At 34.2% G+C, this 12139-nt stretch overlaps 2 protein-coding genes across 2 annotated transcripts; one reads left to right on the top strand and one right to left on the bottom strand.

Annotated features, from left to right (window-relative positions):
• Positions 1–4235: 4235 nt before the first annotated feature.
• LOC140968259 (DNA replication licensing factor MCM4-like) lies at positions 4236–10301 on the top strand. Its single transcript, XM_073429164.1, has 18 exons — positions 4236–4387; positions 4479–5129; positions 5235–5363; positions 5468–5549; positions 5645–5777; positions 5882–5953; positions 6067–6192; positions 6273–6386; positions 6469–6681; positions 6776–6874; positions 7009–7169; positions 7446–7542; positions 7626–7787; positions 8931–9011; positions 9090–9168; positions 9351–9487; positions 9572–9622; positions 9727–10301. Exons 1-18 carry the CDS (start codon positions 4351–4353, stop codon positions 9799–9801), a joined length of 2499 nt encoding a protein of 832 aa, XP_073285265.1. The 5' UTR covers positions 4236–4350; the 3' UTR covers positions 9802–10301.
• Positions 10302–10767: 466 nt separating this feature from the next.
• LOC140968258 (E3 ubiquitin-protein ligase RSL1-like) lies at positions 10768–11930 on the bottom strand. Its single transcript, XM_073429163.1, has 2 exons — positions 11151–11930; positions 10768–10921 (listed from the first exon to the last, which is right to left on the bottom strand). Exons 1-2 carry the CDS (start codon positions 11861–11863, stop codon positions 10768–10770), a joined length of 867 nt encoding a protein of 288 aa, XP_073285264.1. The 5' UTR covers positions 11864–11930.
• Positions 11931–12139: the final 209 nt, after the last annotated feature.

Genomic DNA, 12139 nt, shown 5'->3' with positions numbered 1-12139 from the left:
CATTACTTTTTCAGTTTTCTATCTTCAAATATATTAATCTATTTACTATTGTATACAAAGTATAATTGTTATTTGTTTAATTGATCACATTTAAGATTATATATTTAGAAAAAATTTTAATATATCTTTAAAGACCAATAGATGATGAAAAATTAAGAAAATGTAGAACACTACAGTGCGTAAATTTTCGCTTTGTACAGTGACAAAAGATAAGGTGAAACCAAGTGAGATACTTATATATATGAGTCTCATTCAACTTAACCCATTATAATATTTTTATTAACCGACTTTGTCCTTCGTTTTTACTTCATTAACTTTGCAGTGTGACTCATTCAAGCATTAACTTTTTATGTTTTTAGTACAAAGTGTCCTATACTTTCTCACCGACTTCAATCTTTAGAAGTCGGTATTAGTAGTTTATAAGTAATAGACAATTATTTAATTTTTATTTTCTGTTTTTTGATTAATTGTGTAATTTTTTATGTTCTACCTAATTTATTTTTAGAATTTTTATTGATTTTTTATAATCATGATTATAAGTGTTGCACGCATACAATATAAAATTAATATATTTTAAAATGTTAATATTAAAGTGTCGAATAAATGTATTAAATCATTATTTAAGAACTTTTAGAAAAACAATATACATCATAATTCAGATTTAAAGATTAATATACAAATAAAGAATTCCGATGAATATCTTATAAAATAAATGGTGTTAGCTCAAAAAGATTAAATATGATTATTGTACATGAATTTTTCTTAATTAATTAGAAAATTTTCAGCAAATGCGCTGAAACTAAAATTAATTAGAATGTTTTTAATATAGTATGTCGATAAATATTTTTCCATATGAGTTAGTGATTGAGTCCTTTTGAACATTTAAAAAAAATGTGTCTTTAGTTATAGTAACGTTATCTTATAATTTAAAATATTAAATGAAACAAATTATCAAGATAAAAAATTAATTAGGAAATTTAAGAATATGTGATTACTCAATTAGTTTAATTGACACGCTATTTAGTTTGCTGATTTAATAGATGTTAAATCCACAATAACTGAGTTTGACAAGAATTATTGTAGAATAAAATACAATTATAATAAATTACTTGATTGTATATGTAATAAAATTTTGTGTATTTCATATATGTTTGATTTATTTCATTTATAAGGTTGAAATTTCATAAATTATGATATAGGATTTGTTATACATCTTAACATCAATAAATTCACTAAAAATTTATATATTAATTTCCGCTACCATATTATTCTGGTTTCGCCCCAGACTTTTGTGTATTCGTTTGTTTGAATTAATTTATTATTTCTCATTTTACCAAGACCCATAATATGTCAAACATGAAAATGAATATTAATTTAAAGATATATATGATAATATTTATATATTGTAATATACATATTTACCCCTCACAATACTGATAAAACTAACTTAAAAATAATATGTTGACGAACATATTGTCAGGAATCGAAAAATACAACTCAAATGTTAACTTTGACACTCAATTTTGAGTGACTGCCAAAATGTATCAACAACCCACAATTTTTGGACAAGATAGTAACACCACAATTTTGAAATCAAACTGATATTTTTCATTTTATATCAAGAATTCATGATTGAAAATTGATAATATTATATATATAGATATTTAATATAAACTCGTGCGAACTCATTTAGGCTCACCTTTAAATGAGTCGACAAAATTTCAACCCAACTCACTTAAACTGTTTAGCGGTGCAAGCCAAACCGACAGACCTAACCCAAATTGACGGCTCAAATCACAACGATCTTTTACCGTGTTTTATTTAAATAGTTATAAATATAAACCGCAAAAAAATTTCGGTTGCAAAAAATTTTAATTTAAACACATAAATTCTAGCAAACTGTTACATGAGAACATGAAAAAAAAATATTAAGAACCAAAGAAAATTCACAATTTGATAATGAATTATTTCTAAACTTTAATTAATTTAATTTACATAATGAAAAGATAAATAAAAAATCTAAATCATTGGATTAAAAATAACATATTATAATGTAAATATGCATAAAAAAAACCAAATACTAATTTACATAATGAAAAGATATCATTGGATAAAAATAACATATTATAATGTGAGTAGACATAAAAAATTAAATATTAAAAATCACATATATTTAAAATATGAATAAGGAGAATGAAAAGACACACTTAAAATAAGTAATTAATGTAAAGCAAACAATTAATAAGGAGACAAATGGAAATTCACATGAATAGACATTAAAAATTAAATATTAAAAATCACATATATTTAAAATATGAATAAGGAGAATGAAAAGACACAATTAAAACAAATAATTAATGTAAAACAAATAATTAATAAGGAGACAAATGGAAATTCACATATAAAGTCACATATTTATAATAGATAATATATATATATAGGATTAATCGTGGCTTGATGTGTGTGTGTAAGCGTGCTTTAGTACGTGTGATAATTTGAGAGTATGTTTGGGACAGTTGTGAACCGTGTAATTGAGTTCCGTGCTTTTATTTGGCATAATGAAAATAGTTTTTTTTTCCCACTTACTTGTTTAATTTTAATTTTAATTTTAATTTTAATTTTAATTTTAATTTTTGATTCACTAATTTTTCAAAGTTTGATGTGAATATATTAAATTTTAATTTTCAAATATATTTTTTCAAATTATGACTGTAACATTTGAAAATGCTGACGAAACACAAAAATATTAATATGACATCGAAAAATATTGGCGTGCCATAAAAATAATTGATGTCATATTAACATTTTTCTTTTATCATTTTCTATTAATAAATATAAAAAATATATTAAAGTACCATACATCGTTGAGTTTTTTTTTTTTTATTTTTATTTTTTTAACTATAAGATTCGTGATTGATAATCCGCGTAATCATGATATATATATTTTTAATATAAGGAATGGAATTACTAACCCCGACCCCTCATGATGTTTTACCTTCTCAAACCAAAATTTGGCAGCAATTTGTCTTGTGACACTCAAATTAACCATAATCAATAAAAGTAATTAATAGCACCATCTCTTTGGGGAAAAAAAAAGTATTCCGAATTTTCAGCAGTAATTACATAATATATAATAATATTAAAAGTACAACCAATATATCATTACAGCGATATTTACAACCATTATATCGCGAGATTTTATATTCAATATATAGTGAGATTTTGACAAATTGAATTTTTTGTGTTGTACAAATTGATGTACAAATATCTATGTACATGTGACATCACTCCATAATATAATATAAATATAAAAGCACGAGACATACAGGTCGTCACAGGTGAGTTGTGAAAAATCATCCAAATCAGAATTTCATTCATAATTTTAAATGAGTAGGTCTCTTGTGAGACGGTCTCACGAATCTTTATCTGTGAGACGGGTCAACCCTACCGATATTCACAATAAAAAGTAATACTCTTAGCATAAAAAGTAATATTTTTTCATGGATAACCCAAATAAGAGACACCATTAGTATAAAAAGTAATACTTTTTCATGGATAACCCAAATAAGAGATCAGTCTCATAAAATACGACTCGTGAGACCGTCTCACACAAATATTTGCCATTTTAAATACCTCGATTTAATTTCATCATTTTGTTGCTTTTGAATCGAAGGGTGGGTTTGGGTGGAGTTGAATTTCGAATTCCAAATATAAATCCACTCAAATTGGTTGGATAATTTTCAAATTTACGGATTTTTCCTGAAATTGTTTTGAATCCATTTCTTTAAATCATTTCTCAAATGCAATATTCCGATACAAACTCAATTTTTTTTTATTGATATGTGCTATATATCTATACTATATTATTAAGTTTGAGAACATGTGGTTTTGTGGATAGAGTCTTTATTTTCTAATAATCACTAGGTTCAATTCCTAATTGAGTTTTTTTTCCTTTCTTATTCTTATTTATTTTTTAATTCATATATCAAAATTGCAGTGTAATTTCTCACTATTTCTTATAATTACATTTTGATTATCATTTAAATATAAATAAAATAAATTATAAAAAATATTGTACAAGCATGTGTGTATTGGTGTTCTAATATTTAATTATAAATTTATCGAGTTTATTTTATAAAAAAAAGTTTGATCTGTAAATTATTGCCCAAACCACTAGGTTTGGACCAAAATCCATTTGACAGAAAAGCCCAAAAAAAAAAGGACACTACAAATTGGCGCCAACATCCTCAGTTTTTCCCGCCGAAAATCGAAGCCTTTTTCATCAATTCATCTTCGATCCACTTCCCGCTACAATCCACTTTTTCGCAAAATTCTGCCGGGTTGAAGATTATGGCTTCCGATTCTCCTCCAGAAAACATCAACGACGGTAATTTGTTTAAAATTTTCTATTTACAGTTTTCTAAGATTCATTTGGTGAGGTGATACTAGGTTTTGTAGCGAATTCGTCGGAATTGCAGGTCCTTCTTCACCTAATGACTGGGAAACAAGCCCGATTGGCAACACATTCTCATCCCCGGGAAACGCTAGGCGTCCTAAGCGCGGCCGCCGTTCATCGTACGCCACCCCACCGCAGCCACTGTCGGATTTCCGCTTCGATACTCCTGGTACTACTCCACCTTCTTCAGGAGCAAATACTCGTCGTGGCCGAGGGAGGAGATCCTCCGCCACTCACATAGGTGCAGCCACCCCATCTTCCACTGACGATGCGCAGCCCTCGTCGGAGGCGGGCGACGCAGACGAAGACGAGGCTCCACCTATGTACGTGTGGGGCACGAACATCAGTGTTCAAGACGTTAATGCTGCGATTCTGAGGTTTTTGCGGCATTTCAGGGAGAATCCTCAGCAGATTGAGGGGAAGTATATGATGGCTATCAACCATGTCATCGAAATTGAGGGCGATTCACTCGACGTTGATGCCCATGACGTGTTCGATTATGATAGCGATCTTTATCTCAAGATGGTTAGATACCCTCTCGAGGTTTTAGCCATTTTTGATATCGTGCTTATGGATATGGTCAGTCGAATAAATCCTTTGTTTGAGAAACATATACAAGCTAGAATTTTCAATCTTAGAAGCTCAACTTCGATGAGAAACCTCAACCCATCTGGTCAGCTTTAATAATTTTTTAACTCACTCTATTAAATTTTGTCTATGCACCAGCTGTGTGTTGAATGAAAAAGCTTTTCTTTTCTTTTTTTTTTTTTTCAATTAGACGTCGAGAAGATGGTTTCTTTGAAAGGGATGATTATTCGGTGTAGTTCCATCATACCAGAGATCAGGGAAGCGGTATTTAGATGTCTTGTCTGTGGTTACTGCTGCGAACCTATAGTTGTTGATAGAGGTAATTGGCTGGATCATTCTTATTCTAGTTTTACACCCAACATGTCATATCAAATTTGTGTGAGCTAATTTTTGTTAATCAAATTGCCAACTTTCTGGTGCCAGGAAGAATTAATGAACCAACTATTTGTGGTAAGCAAGAATGTCTTTCAAGAAACTCCATGACTCTTGTTCACAACAGATGCAGGTGCTTTTTTATTCATCTCGCTACTTTTATTTGATTGTTCTAAATATTTTGGAACAACATTGACTTGTTTTTCTATGGAAAAATATACGTGATAGGTTTGCTGATAAGCAAGTTGTGAAACTCCAAGAGACACCAGATGAGATCCCAGAGGGAGGGACACCTCACACAGTGAGCTTGTTGATGCACGACAAGTTAGTAGATGCTGGCAAGCCAGGTGACAGAGTCGAGGTCAGATAATTTATAGTGCTTTGGTGTTGAAGATATTACAAGCTTCATTTCAAGCTATAAACTTCGATTGATTTCCTGATTTAAAATGCTGCTTTTGCTGTAAGGTTACTGGAATTTATAGGGCTATGAGTGTCAGAATCGGTCAAACACAAAGGACGGTGAAGTCAATTTTCAAGGTAAGTACGTAGGTCCTTTTTTGTGCTATCTTGTAATAGTCTTTTATAGATATGACCATCTTTTGACATGAAACGGTATTTTGATTTGACATGCGTTTTTCCGTTGTTTTCAGACTTATATTGATTGTCTTCACGTAAAGAGGACTAACAAGTCCAGAGTGGATGTGGAGGATCCAATGGAAACTGAAAATGGAGTTAGTGGGAAAGGCAATGAACCTGTTATTGACTTTGAAGATAAGGTACTTTAAAATAGCATCATTAACAGTGATAGAACTTCCAAATTAATCATTGTTCGGGTAATATCCCTCTAATATTTTAGGTGGAGCAATTAAAAGGGCTATCAAGACAGCCTGATATATATGAAAGGTTGACAAGGTCTTTGGCACCAAACATATGGGAGCTTGATGATGTAAAGAAAGGTCTCCTTTGTCAGGTGATTTAGCGTCCTTTACTGATATTATTAGTTTTTTTTATTTCTTTATATTACTTATATTGTTCAAGTGGCTTATACGTAGCTTTTCGGTGGGAGTGCATTGCAAATGCCTTCTGGGGCTAGCTTCAGAGGTGATATCAACATACTCCTGGTGGGTGATCCTGGAACCAGCAAATCGCAGCTGCTCCAATACATTCACAAGCTATCTCCTCGTGGTATTTATACCAGTGGACGAGGGAGCTCTGCGGTGGGGTTAACAGCTTATGTCGCGAAGGATCCTGAAACTGGTGAAACTGTAAGTTAATAACTAGGCGATTTTATTAATTTTTAAGTTCACACTTCATGGTCACATCGAGAATGCAAACCTTAACAGAAAATTAACTCTGTAGGTCCTGGAGAGTGGGGCCCTGGTGCTGAGTGATAGAGGCATCTGTTGTATTGATGAGTTTGACAAAATGTCCGACAATGCAAGAAGCATGTTGCATGAGGTAAAAATCATAAATTTTTCTATGTCATGTCATACTATTGAATTAATTTGGTTTTGTAGTTGACCACATGATATAATTCTATGTAGTCTTTTCCGATGACCCTGTTGCATTTTCAATCTAAATTTTATTATCAGGTGATGGAGCAGCAAACTGTTTCAATTGCAAAGGCAGGGATTATTGCTTCTCTAAATGCACGAACTTCGGTATTGGCATGTGCCAATCCCATTGGTTCACGTTATAATCCTCGGTCATCTGTGATTGATAATATACACCTTCCTCCAACATTATTGTCCAGGTAAAAATACATTGTAGGTATTAATTTTCATACTTCATTATATGGCGTTCAGAAGTGGTTGTTGGGTCATGCTTGCATAACTCCAATATTATTACTTTTCTCTTATGATGATATTATATTGAAGACCTAATTTTCACAGAATCAATCTAATTACATGCACAAGGGCGCTGAACTTTTTAATTATGCCTGGGTTTATGAAGTGGTATTTGCTTCAATGACTGACTTGCCTGACTGAATAATAGTCAACTATTTATCTTGACTTAAACTGTTATACAGGTTTGATTTGATCTATTTAATTCTCGACAAGGCTGATGAACAGACCGATAGGCGCCTTGCGAAGCACATAGTGGCATTGCACTTTGAAGACCCTGAAGTTTGAGTCTTTCCTTTCTACTCTAATATCTATATTTATTTGGACTTCCATTGATATCTGAGCCAAATTCGGATTTTTACTAGAATTCGGAGCAGGATGTCATTGACCTGCCGACTTTAACCGCTTATGTGAGCTATGCACGTAAGAACATACATCCAAAGTTATCTGATGAAGCAGCTGAGGAGTTGACTAGAGGCTATGTGGAGATGAGAAGAAGAGGAAATTTCCCTGGAAGCAGCAAAAAGGTAATGAATGTGTATTTCATCAGCCAATATGGGTGCATGTGTTTCAGACAATTTTGATGGGTAGACTATACGATATTGTCAGAAGATGGGAAGGGAATTGGACGAAAGCACAAAATTTTCTCCCAGAGGCATCTGAGTTTAATTATTATGAGTGGAAGGATTTTCCTGGAATCTTCCATGGTTGGAGGAATTGAACTAATTGTATTTAGGTGGACCGACTCATTTACTTGCCTTCCTCTTACACTCATTTATTGAAGAATGGAAGATGCTTCGACCCCTACGACAATCCTATATACAAAAGTGAAAAATTACTATTTTAAGAAACTTTTCTGTCGACAGTGTTCTAAAATTCGGCCGCCTCAGCCCAGGCGGCACAGGCGCCGGTCGACAGCACCGAAAATGTGCTAGTAGGCCAGCCTAAGCGGTAGTGTGAGGAAGTAGCGGAAGAACGATTGTACCTGTTAGGGACTCCGACTTCTGAAACTACAGCTGTTAGGGACTCCGACTTCTGAAACTACAGCCCCGGCCACGATGAGATGATGAGATTCTAGGCATGATGAACGATTCGAAACGGATCACGGATGGGAGATAAAGGGTGTGAGGAGGCTTTCTAATTAGAAGAAGTGAGTGAATGTGAAGGCAGTATGGCGGCCGGGGTAGAGAAAAAGAAAGGGCAACTTTCTCTCAATTTTTTTAATTGTGGGCCAGTTAATGGACAACTCATTAATTTATGAATGGGCTTGGTCCTCAATAACTTAATTTGTAACACCGTTCCTATTTTTTTTAAAATCATAGTAACCCTTTTCTCAATTTTTATCATGCTTCCATCTAGAGTCCTGTCTAGCGGCTTAGACGTTAGCCGCTGGTGTAGTGTCCGACTAGCGCTTAACGTTTAGAACCTTGTCTATCGATAATACATTAATTTACTGTTAGTCAAATGCATTATCGTTCTACATTTCTTATTTAGTTGTTCATAAGTTTTGTAAAGTCATGTGCGTTATTGTGGTCTCACATTTGTTTCTATTGTTATTGTTACGTAAATGCTACAATAATATCTTCAAGTATACTTTTTGCTTGATGGGTATTGATGGTTCGTTTTATATGTTAGTTGCTGTTTTGTGTCCATTTTTTCATCTTCCACAGGTTATAACTGCGACACCAAGGCAACTTGAAAGCTTGATACGCCTCAGTGAGGCTTTGGCCCGCATTCGTTTCTCCGAATGGGTTGGTTAAGCTATACTTGGTGCCACACACTTGAATTTGAAAGGCTTGATGGTTAACTGTGATCACTCGTGCTCGCAGGTTGAAAAGTATGATGTAATTGAGGCAATTAGGCTTCTTGAAGTAGCAATGCAACAGTCTGCAACGGATCATTCAACCGGTAAGTCCTTATAATCCACAATTGTTTCCTGTACGAGAGGCATATGTGCCAGCGTTGCCTAGATATTCAGTGAAAAAGAGCACATATGCTTTATCACAGCTGGTCTTATACCAGCGTGGCAATTCTTTGCTCACCACATCCACCTGAGTATAATAGGCTGAAAAATGCTTACTGTTGGACAGGCACCATTGATATGGATCTCATCACAACTGGGGTTTCGGCAAGCGAAAGAATGAGAAGGGAGAACTTGGCATCAACCACCCGCAGCATAATAATGGAAAAGCTGCAGCTTGGGGGCCCGTCAACTCGCATGTTGGAGGTATGTAAAGTTTGTGCACCATGTTAGTTCTGTCTCGTGCATGAAACATCTGCAAGCTGATTGGACTAAATTTATGAATTTCAGTTACTCGAGGAACTGAAAAAACAGAGCCCCGGTGAAGTCCACTTAAACGATGTAAGTACTCTAACATTCCTGTGCATAAATTGCAAACTTTTGGATACTTGTTTGGTGCATGTGAATAAAGAAACGTTTTGAAGTATGCCATTGTGTTTTATCAGCTTCGAAACGCACTTGCTACTCTTTCTACCGAAGGATTTGTAGCTGTTCACGGTGACAGTGTAAAGAGGGTGTAATGGAGTAGAGGTAAAATTGGTGTTAAGCATATGAAGTTCAATTATATGTGCTCAAATCCGGCCGAGTACCCGGAATGGTTGGAAGAAAATCCATTGTTCCTAAAGCTACTGTTTTACCGGTCATGAGCTGTATGAAGTCGGTCCATTCTGGCATCTATTAGGAATTTGCTAGCGACATAAATTCAAGTTACTCCTATTAGCATGCAGTGAACGAAGGGGAAAGGCTTAATGGCATGGTCAAAACAGTAAATATTTTTGTCTTGTCGAAAAGTGTGCTATTGTTCTATTTGAAGTGTTGGGCGGATATGAACGAAGGAGACAATGCGGAAGGAAATCGGGATGCTATAGTAATTTGGGGCTATTTAACATTAGGTTATGTATCTCTATCTATTTTATGGTTCTCTTGATCACAATACATTCGTCGCTGTCGTTGGAGCAGACCCAACAACTGATGATCGATAGGGGGAAGATTTTCGATTTAAAAAAAAAACAAGTTTAAAGTACGAATATTTAAATTTGCCTCTCAGATAAATTAAATCTTCCTCTTCAATTAGTGTCTTTTCTAAATTCGAAGTCGAACATGCTGTCGTATAAAAAAATTTATGCAGGCTTGTTGCGTATAATTTTTTAGAACTAAGCGGACGCATAAGTGCAATTTACACGGTTAACTCTCCTTAGAATTGAAAACTCATTTCGATCCGTGAATTTCCAAGGATCTCAAATATAGAGAATAAAACAAGTTTTAAAAATCCACATGTTGTAATTTTATATGATATTTCGTGTTAGATTTGATTTCAAATTCATCCAACAAACTCGATCTAAGAATTAATTCATCGTGTGTGTGTGTCTGTCTATATATATATATATATATATATATATATATATAGACAGCTCATCATAAAAAAATATATGGAAGTTACCTTTATGTATAGGAAAATGTTATATGTTTAGTCATCCATTCTCCTCTCATAAACGTAATATATAAATCAAACATGAGGTCAACAACGTAAGTCCAACTAGAAATATAAGCAGAAGGATGCCGATTGCTGGCACGGTTTCACAAGGACAAAAATGTTGATAAAGTTGCTTTCCACACTTGTGGCAGAAAGTGATCCTGCATCTGCATCCAAATTAACATCATTTTCAGATTGATTTGCGTGTTTCATTATAAAGATCAATATTGCTATATTCTACGTCTCATTCAAAAAATAAGAGAAAGGCTAAAAATAAACTTTTTTTTTAATCTTGTCAATAATTTATTTTTTTATTTGTATCATGTTATCGATAATTCACGATTTTAATCATATTTTTACTAATTCCAAGAAACGGAAAGTGAAATGAGGATTGACCTGCATCTCACAATTGAACAGCCGGATACCAGTTCGACGTACTCCCCGCACGAAGGACAAGTCTGCCAAAGCTTCAGCGCCGCCAGCTTTCTCAAAGGCTCAGCATCCATGTTCTCTTCACACGTAAGTGGCCCGTGACAAACTGTTTTACACCGAAAACAAAACAACCTCTTGCATTGCGGACATCTTGACAGACTTAATTCCCCACCACACTCGTTTAAAATCCGAACATTGCAATCTTTATACGGGCAATAGCACGTTTCCCAACCCGTAATCGCCGACTCGCAGAGCACATCGCACCACCATAAGAAGAGGAAACGGCCGATGAGTGGGGCGCAGGCTATGGGGTCGAGCGTGTGATCGCAGTCCGTTGCCGGGCATTTGATATCTCCTGTGTTGTGATCCCCGAGCCTGACGCGAATGTACTTGATCACACAGTTGGTGCAGAAGGGGTGCACGCATTTGTCGCCGTTTCTGAATTTTTTGTTGGGAAACGACGTTTTCTCAATACAGATTTCGCAGGTGAATTCGCCACCATCATCCTCCTGGTGGTGTTGCAGTTCTACATGGTGAGCTGCGGTGGAAGGTGGTCGATTAAAGGCACGTGCAGTAGCGTTTTCCATGGATTTCTTCGTATGCTTTGGAACAAAAAAGATACATAGTATAGATACAATGAGTTTCACCATGATCAAGATTACATAAGATCTTATCATATTATTTATCTCCAAAGAATCTGAACAGTTTTATTAATCAACAATTACCTAGTTTTCAAACTTTTCCTTCTCCAAAAAAAAAACTAATCTTTTTCATCTATATTATAGACAAAAACTTGTGTGAGACGGTCTCACGGGTCGTATTTATGAGACGAATATCTTATTTGGGTCATATATGAAAAAGTATTACTTTTTATGCTAAGAGTATTATTTTTTGTTGTGAAAATGAGTAGGTTGATCCGTCTCACAGATTAAGATCCGTGAGACGGTCTCACA

Source organism: Primulina huaijiensis, unplaced genomic scaffold (assembly GCF_012295235.1).
Source record: "Primulina huaijiensis isolate GDHJ02 unplaced genomic scaffold, ASM1229523v2 scaffold34611, whole genome shotgun sequence".
NCBI lineage: Eukaryota > Viridiplantae > Streptophyta > Magnoliopsida > Lamiales > Gesneriaceae > Primulina > Primulina huaijiensis.
Note: the sequence above shows the minus strand (reverse complement) of the source record. Positions and strands in the feature narration are given on the sequence as shown.

Excerpts from the sequence above, each read along its gene's own strand:
- LOC140968259 (XM_073429164.1), top strand. The coding sequence starts at position 4,351 with ATGGCTTCCGATTCTCCTCCAGAAAACATCAACGACG. Across the intron at positions 9,169-9,350 it reads TGCAACGGATCATTCAACCG|GCACCATTGATATGGATCTC; the intron begins GTAAGTCCTTAT and ends ACTGTTGGACAG. Across the intron at positions 9,488-9,571 it reads CGTCAACTCGCATGTTGGAG|TTACTCGAGGAACTGAAAAA; the intron begins GTATGTAAAGTT and ends TATGAATTTCAG.
- LOC140968258 (XM_073429163.1), bottom strand. The coding sequence starts at position 11,863 with ATGATAAGATCTTATGTAATCTTGATCATGGTGAAACTCATTGTATCT. Across the intron at positions 10,922-11,150 it reads TGTTCAATTGTGAGATGCAG|ATGCAGGATCACTTTCTGCC; the intron begins GTCAATCCTCAT and ends ATTTGGATGCAG.